This window comes from Phoca vitulina, unplaced genomic scaffold (genome assembly GCF_004348235.1).
Source record: "Phoca vitulina isolate PV1807 unplaced genomic scaffold, GSC_HSeal_1.0 scaffold5, whole genome shotgun sequence".
Lineage (NCBI taxonomy): Eukaryota > Metazoa > Chordata > Mammalia > Carnivora > Phocidae > Phoca > Phoca vitulina.
The window spans coordinates 2,469,835-2,478,465 of record NW_022589708.1 but is presented as its reverse complement, the minus strand read 5'-3'; the positions used below and the strand labels follow the sequence as shown (position 1 = coordinate 2,478,465).

General features: G+C 54.5%; 1 protein-coding gene across 1 annotated transcript; it reads left to right on the top strand.

Moving 5' to 3' along the window:
• The first annotated feature begins 1,500 nt into the window (after positions 1–1,500).
• Positions 1,501–8,220, top strand: ING1 (inhibitor of growth family member 1). Its single transcript, XM_032402611.1, has 2 exons — positions 1,501–1,946; positions 6,883–8,220. The coding sequence occupies exons 1-2, from the start codon at positions 1,811–1,813 to the stop codon at positions 7,584–7,586; spliced, it is 840 nt and encodes a 279-aa protein (XP_032258502.1). The 5' UTR covers positions 1,501–1,810; the 3' UTR covers positions 7,587–8,220.
• Positions 8,221–8,631: the final 411 nt, after the last annotated feature.

Here is an 8,631-nt window from a genome sequence, read left to right as displayed (position 1 = left end):
TAAAGATTTTAAGTCATCTCTACACTCAAGGTGGGGCTGGACCTCACACCCCGATTTCAACAGTGGCAGGCACCGCCGAGTGAGCCAGCCAGGCGCCCCTACCACAGTAACTCTAAGAACCTGCCAACGGCCTGGGTCTTGACAGCACGCCTCCTGGAGCAGGCGAGCGCCGGGCTCGCAGTCTGCGGAGGAGCACCCCGCAGGCCCCAGGGCACCCGCTGCGCCGGGGCGAACCGGGCAGGCCGAGCGGAGCCAGCTCCGCCCGCAGAGACCGCGACAGGACACCCGCCCACCTGGGGGAAGGAAGACAGCACAGCAGAGCGGCGCGCCGAGGCCAGCCCGGGAGGCTGCCCCGCCGAGCAGGGCCGTGCCCGCCGGACAAAGGCGGAGCGCGACCACGCCCACGGGGCGGGGCCTCAGCCGGAAGCAGCGGGCTGGCGCGCTGGCCCGTCGCCTAGGCAACGGGATCCTCTGCGCAGAGCTTTTCAGAAAGCCCGAATTCGGGAGCTTAGGGTGGGGAGAGAGGCCGGGGGGGGGGGGAGGGGCGCCCCCAAGACGGTACGGGGAGAGGGCCCCGGACCCCCGGGACCGGACGTCTGCCCCGCCCCGCTTTGGGTGGTCTTTCTAATGAGAGTGGATCCTAGGGCATAGTCGGGAGGGGGTCGGGATCCTCCGCCCACTGCGGGAGCCCAGTCCGAAAAGCAGCTCCCCTCTTGGGCCCCTTTGTCTCCAATCCGCTCCGCACCGGGCTCCGGCCGTCGACACAAAGGGAAGGCGGTGAAGACCACGCAGGCGCGCGAGCCGCTGAGGTTGCTGGGAGCGGTGGTCCGGCCGCCTAATGGTAGTCTCCTCCCTCCCGGCAATTGCGCATGCGCCATCACTTCCGCCCTGCACGGCCCGCCCTCTCTCTCCGCCCATCGTAGGACGCGGGTTTCTCGTAGTCGGAGCCTGGGAGGAGTTATCCTTACTCGCCCCGCCTCTCCTTCGTCTTGATTGGTCCACTGAAGTGAGGGCGGCAAGTGGATTGGGTTTCGGTGTTGCCAGTCTGTTTCGGGCCTTATTTATGCCCCGCTCCGCGGCGGGTCGCTGGAATGAGGGGTTGGGTGTGGGTAGGGAGGTGGTACCCTGGGCGAGCGATGGCCTCGGCGGCAGCCGTCCCACAACTCAGTCCATTCCGACCGGCTCTTCGGCGGGGCCGGCTGCTCCCCACACTCCCCGGAGGTTCTGCATTGCCGCCCGACAGGCTCTGCTTCCAGTGCAAAACTCTTAGTAAAGTTTGCGCTTCGCCCGCAGACCCTGTCCACACGACCCCCTGCCCAGCCAAAGTGACAGACAAAGACACACCCCCGCACTGCCGGGCCGGTGAGGGGCGTGATGCGGTGGGGGCGGGGCCCGCGGGGAGGGGGCGGTGGGGGGGCGGGGCGCATGCGCGGTGCGGGGGGCCGAATGTTTCCCAAGTGTTTGAAACTGGTATTTGGGTTCTCCACGTTGGACAAGTGCGGCGCGGCGGGCGGCGCGCGCCCCTTCCCGCGCTCGCTCGGCCCCGGCCCTGGCCCTTGCGCCGGGGTGCGCGCCCGCACGCGCCGCCCGCGCCCGCCCCGCGCCCGAGGCCGCCGAGCGCCGGCCGGGCCCGCCAGGCGCCGGGTCCCCGGGCCCAGGCGGCGCGGCTCGCAGATGTAGCGGCGCGGGGCCGGCCGGAGGGGGGGCGCCGGCGGGCGGGAGCTTTGCATTTTGCAGCGCTGGGCTCCGAGGGGGCGGGGGCTGGAGGAAGCGGAAAGCCGCGCCGAGTCGCCGGGGACCTCGGTGAACCATGTTGAGCCCTGCCAACGGGGAGCAGATCCACCTGGTGAACTATGTGGAGGACTACCTGGACTCCATCGAGTCTCTGCCTTTCGACCTGCAGAGAAACGTCTCGCTAATGCGGGAGATCGACGCGAAATACCAAGGTACGGCGGGATGGATGGGCGGGGGCGGTCGCTCCATCCCCGCCGGTCGCGGCGCGCCGCGGGGCCGCGGGCCGTCCTGTTCCCCGCCCGGAGGAGCCGCGGGCCCGCGGCGTCCGCTCTGGCCGGGCAGGAACAAAAGGTCTGGAGCCTCTTTGATTCTCCAAGGTCCTTGTGAGCGAAGCCCGGACACAGAGGAGGAAGGAGGAACGAGAGGTCTCAATGCCAGGCTGCGCGAGCAAAGCGCTCTTTGTAGTGAAGTGACGAGGCGGGGTGCTGCGGGGGAGGGGGCGCAGGGGGCGCAGGCTAGGGTGCCGAGGGAGGGATGTGCCGCGGTCGCTGGGGCTGAGGGGCGCAGCGACGGGGCTGCGCGCAGGGCTGCTGGGAGGGCACTGCGGGTGGCGGGTCCCCGGCTCTGCTCGCCATCCCCAGAGCCACCCCCACCCAGTCCCGAATCTGAGTGTTATATAAAGTCCGGGGTCGGCACTCCGCGCGGTGCGGCCCCGGTCGCCGCCGCCCCCGCCCGATCCCCGGGCCTCCTGTGGAGCTGGACACCGAGTAAGGGCCGACGTGCGAGGGGCGGCGCGGCCGGGTGTAGTTCGCGGAGGGCGAGGGCTTTATTCTGTGCGTGCGGCGGGGAAGGGGAGGGGATGGAAGGGAGGATGGGTCGAGGAAGTCGCCCATCTGCTGTGCTCGGGGGGCGCGGGCAAAGCTTGTCGGCTTGCAGAGGAACATGGCAGGGAAGAGGACCTGTGGGTCGTTCTTTGCAGCCCCGGCTGCCCAGAGTTCCGGAGAGAGGCGGAGGGTTCGTATCCGCTGGGAATTGTTGGCTGTTGGGGAAACTTTCCTGCCAGGTCAGGCACGCCATTGGGGTCTGTGTATGGGACGCGGATCGTCACTCGGAGTTTACTAATGTTTACAGGGCTGCGCAGCAGGGAAACGGAAGCGTGGGGGGAGGTGGGTAGCGACCGCACGCCCCGAGCACGCAGGGAGACCCCGGGGGTATGGCGCCCCTGCGCGCTCTAACCGAGCTTGGGCTTCGCAGCGACTTTTATAGGGGTCTTATTAGCATATTGTGAACGTCCCGCTTTGGCTTCCTTGTGATTGGTCTTGGCGTCCCCCATGGAATGTCCTTATCAGTCCGCCGCTGAGCTATTGGTTGCTGAGCCGGATGAGGGTGGGCATTGCGCAGTGACTGGCACGGGTCTCTGTTTCCGCTGCCTTCTTTTTTCTTCAGAGGGGCGGGGAGGAGGAGGAGGTCGAGTTGATTTGAATGTCTTTGGGTCGCCTGGCCTCCGGCCTCCGATTGGCCATTGGCGCTGCGAGGGCGGGCCTTATTCGTTGATTCTGTGCTGTGATTGGCGCCCCTCTTGGCCTCCGCCCTACGGCCTGGCGAGCCCCACAGGCGGTGGCTCTCGGGGCGGGGCGCGACGCCCGCTGACCGCCTCCACATTGGCTGAGGGCCCGGCCCCGCCCCTGTCCCTCAGGGGCCCGAGCCTGGTCATTTCCGGCCGCCGAGCAATGGCGGCCCCCGGGGGTCGGGGGGAGGCAGGCCTTTCTTGGTTCCGGGGCTGCCGAGGATGCTGCTCAGGCCCCAAGGACTCGCGGGCAGGCCCGCCGATGTTCCGGGGCCGCCCCTCCGGCGACCCGCGGGTGCGGCGGCGCGGAGCGGGGGAAGCGTGAGTGGCCCGGGGCCGGTGCCTGGCGAGGACGAGCCGGCCCCTAGGGTCCCGAGTGCGCCGAGCGAGGCGGCGACTCGGGGGAGCGAAAGAAGATCGGAGGATTCGTGGTCACCGGCCCTGTTCATTATCGCTCTCAGGAAACTTATCTTCCAGTTGTTGTAGCATCCCCCAGAGTTACTGTGTTGCTGCTTCGGGACCAGGTGTCCCGGGGAGGGAGCCCCCGCTGCGGAGCTCGCTGCGCCTGCAGAGAGGGGCCGCTGAGCTGCTGGGAGCAGTCGCAGCTCGTTTGGTGGACCTCACTGGAGATGGGGGGAAATGCTCACTTACCGCTTTTAGTTTTAAGGACCTATGTTGAAAGTCGGACTTGGCCGGCAGTCTTGCCTTAGTATACATCAGTTGGAGATTAGTTCAGAAAAATGGATTAGAATTAAGTTTGCCCATTTTAAATGGTATTTGAGGCTGTGCTTGAATTATTGAATTCAAAATTATTTTTGCATTGTTTCAACTATTTTTTAAAATACCCACCCCACCATGGAAGTCCGCTTCTTCTTCTTTTTTTTTTTTTTTAAGATTTTATTTATTTGACAGAGAGAGACACAGTGAGAGAGGGAACACAAGCAGGGGGAGTGGGAGAGGGAGAAGCAGGCTTCCCGTGGAGCAGGGAGCCCGATGCGGGGCTCGATCCCAGGACCCTGGGACCATGACCTGAGCCGAAGGCAGACGCTTAAAGACTGAGCCACCCGGGCGCCCCCGAAGTCCGCTTCTTAACGAACGTCAGTGCAGCCTTTATGTAAAGTTAAAATACGTTTCTAGTAGTTGGACAGACCAGATTGGGTTGTGCTACAGTCTCGTTTCGTCCTTAAATTCTTTCCGTGGGGCCATTGCTTCCTTACAGTGATATTGGTGTGGAGCATTTTCAGAAGGAAGGTCAGCAGCACTTGGAGCTGACGGAGCTGGGAGAAGCTCCTGGTGTCCTGGCGGGGCGCCCGCCTAGTTAGACCTGGTGCTGTTCCTGTTTACAGCGCCTACTGCAGCGGCTCTGTTGGTAGAGGACTTTGCTTGGGGAGTCTAAGAAATACATGTCATTGTGCAGGTAACAGAATCACTTCTTGGTAATTTCGTGGTGTCATTTTTGTTTCTTTCGCGCACCTGAGACTTCACATGGATGTAAGCTTGCTTGTGATGTAAAAAACTGTATGTTACTGAATTTTATGTTAGCGATAATTGCGTTGTTTTTTCTATGAAAGGCTAATATTGTCTTTATCGATTTGGTTACCGATTAAACCAAAAATAGCTTTGTTATAGTAATAGTAATATGCACTTAATTTAAAATAAATTGGAGAAACTCCTATTTTAACATCTATGAAATAGAACTTAGATAAATTGAGCCTATTTATTTTCAGAATTAATTATTCCCAGACACTATGAGACTACGGCATTCCTCCTTTCTGGGGGGCATTCCTCCTTTCTGGGGGCAGATAGTCTACATTGTTTTTCTAGGAAGTATCTTCAGAGCCGTCTTTAGTTTAAAAATAAAGCCTGGAAAATAATACTTATATTTAGGTAAGCTTCAGTGTTGGTCTGAGTTCATGTATTTATTTCAGTGTTAGGTTTATGCCTTATAACTATTCAAAGATAAGATCTAGAAGGGATGAGGGGTTACATTTTATATATCCTGCCTCCCACACTTGCTACCTGGAGAGTAAAATTGCCTTATTTTAAGAGACTGCAAAGGGTTTCAGGAGAAAAATCTGATACTGTTTATTCATTTTTTAGTAATCTCTACACCAGATGTGGGGCTCGAACTCACACCCCCGAGATCAAGAGTTGCATGCTTTTCTGACTAAGCCAGGCAGCGCCCCCTGATACTATTTTGATTTGTTACTCTTTGGGAAAAATAACTTTGGGAATTTCTGTTTGTTTGTTTTTTTTTTTAAAGATTTTATTTATTTATTTGAGAGAGAGCACATGAGAGGGGGGAGAGTCAGAGGGAGAAGCAGATTCCCTGCTGAGCAGGGAGCCCGATGCGGGACTCGATCCTGGGACTCCAGGATCATGACCTGAGCCGAAGGCAGTCGCCCAACCAACTGAGCCACCCAGGCACCCTTTCTGTTTGTATTTAAAAAGGTTTGTGTTTTTTTTAAGATTTAATTTATTTATTTGACAGAGAGAAAGACAGCGAGAGAGGGAACACAAGCAGGGGGAGTGGGAGAGGGAGAAGCAGGCTTCCCGCTGAGCAGGGAGCCTGATGGGGGGGCTCCTTCCCAGGACCCTTAAATAGGTTTTTGGCAAGAATATTTATTTTCCTTATTTCAATCAAGATTATTTAACAACTTTTATATCTTGAGAAATTGCCTAATTACACTTTCCAAATTACATCTTAAAATCATATACACTTTTTTAAGATTTTATTTTTAAGTAATCTCTACACCCGGTGTAGGGCTTGAACTCCCAACCCCAAGATCAAGAGTCACATGCTCTACCGACTGAGCCCCCAGGCGCCCCCTGTACAAAGTTTAAATTTAGTACTGAGGGTTTTTTTAGTTTTGGTAATGTTTTAAAATCTGTTGATTTTTACAGATGTGAATGTGTATTGTCTTAAGCAGTAAATGCAAAAGCAAAATCTGACCCCTTTGTTTTAAGGCAAAGCTAGGTTGTCTGACTTATTGTGACAAACCAGTCTTGTTTTTAGTAATACAGAGGAATAGCAAGGTTGAATGACAGTGATGTGACTGATAAACTGAGGCCCTGGGTCACTAGGTAGTATTTATATACATTCTCTGATTTAATAGGGTATTCTAGACATTGATGCATTAAAATAAAGGGAATAAAGGCATTTAAGTTAGAAGAATATTTGAGTGAAAACTGGAAATATAGGACATAAATCAATTAATTTTATAGAAAGTAAAAGTTTGGGCACCAGCACTTCACCTAAATTTAAACTTTTCCTCTTAGTTGCTGATCCCAAGAGTAATGTTACCCATGCTTCTGAATGCACAGAGTCCCTTGGGGAGCTTTGAGTGGCACTTTGCTAAATGGGAACTGTGTTGCATTTGTATTTAGTTGCAGGGATTTTTTTCAATAGGGGGAAAAAAAGGTCTGCTCAAAATGCCTGTAGGTTATAGGATTTTCATACTAGGAAATCTTGCCTTGATTATTTCTGTCCTTTGCAATTACTTCTTTATAGACCAGAGAATTTAAATAAAGGGCTCAGTTGTGTTTATAGAATGGACATAATGCTTATTTTTCCTTTGCAGAAATCCTGAAGGAACTGGATGAGTATTATGAGAAATTGAAACGCGAGACAGACGGCGTCCAGAAGAGGAGAGTGTTGCATTGTATTCAGAGAGCCCTGATTCGGAGCCAGGAGCTGGGCGACGAGAAGATCCAGATCGTGAGTCAGATGGTGGAGCTGGTGGAGAACCGGACCAGGCAGGTGGACAGTCACGTGGAGCTCTTTGAGGCCCATCAGGAGGTCAATGACACCACTGGGCACAGCGGCAAAGCCGGCCAGGATAAGTCCAAGAGCGAGACAATCACGCAGGCAGAGAAGACCAATAACAAGAGGTCCCGGCGACAGCGCAACAATGAGAACCGAGAGAACGCTGCCAATAATCATGACCATGATGACATCACCTCAGGAACGCCTAAGGAGAAGAAAGCAAAAGCCTCCAAGAAGAAGAAACGCTCCAAGGCCAAAGCTGAGCGGGAAGCGTCCCCTGCAGACCTTCCCATCGACCCGAACGAGCCAACGTACTGTCTGTGCAATCAGGTCTCCTATGGAGAAATGATCGGCTGTGACAATGACGAGTGCCCCATCGAGTGGTTCCATTTCTCCTGTGTGGGGCTGAATCACAAACCAAAGGGCAAGTGGTACTGTCCCAAATGTCGAGGGGAGAACGAGAAGACCATGGACAAGGCCCTGGAGAAATCCAAAAAGGAGCGGGCTTATAACAGGTAGTTGGCGGAGCTCGCGCAGCAGGGAGGAGAGCGGGCGGGCCAGTGTATTTATTACGTCAGTCACTGCCCGTGCTGGGGCGCAAGGACCGTACATTGTATATTTTTAAAGAATATTAGAAAAGGAGCCGTTCCTTTTGCAGGGACGGCAGTGATCCTCTGCTTTTGTTTTCATTGGTACATACGTGTAACAAGAAAGTGGTCTGTGGATCAGCATTTTAGAAACTACAAATATAGGTTTGAATTAAACACTCAAGTGAGTCTCAGACTGATTTGTTTTGTTTTTGTTCTGCTGGGGTGGGGGTGACTTGGAAGCAACCTAACATGTTTCATGTGGAAAGAGATTTCATTTGGCATCATTAGCATTATTTTAATAAAAATAATGTTATTGCTTCATGAGCACGTTTTTAAACATTAGCCAGATTGCTAAACTTATAGCCCATAGCAAATTTGTTTCTTGCTATGATAACGTATATCCATATAACAATCCAACGTAAAGATTTAAAGTTTGAAGGTTATTTTTTAGACAGGTAAATGGTTAAGTTTTACATGACAGACATTTTTCTATTACTGGCCTGTTCCCCAAGTGGCCTTTTTTTTTTTTTTAAGATTTTATTTATTTATTTGACAGAGAGATAGCGAAAGCAGGAGCACAAGCAGGGGGAGTGGGAGAGGGAGAAGCAGGCTTCCCGCGGAGCAGGGAGCCCGATGCGGGGCTCCATCCCAGGACCCTGGGATCATGACCTGAGCCAAAGGCAGATGCTTAACGACTGAGCCACCCAGGCGCCCCTCCAAGTGGCCTTTTTTAAATGACTGGGCACAGTTTTTATTAAACCACATGGAAGTGGTCTAGTCGTGGAACATCAGATCACACTTTTTTGCTATCACACATCTCAGTGTGGCTCCATGTTTCATTCATACAAGTATAAATGTACGTTTGAAGTGAACTTGCACTTGCTGCTTTGTAATTGGAAGCCTTTGTAGAACCGAGGTGTGTTTCCTGCTGCTGTGTGCATGAGAGCTTACAGATGTGAGGTCCAGAAATAAGT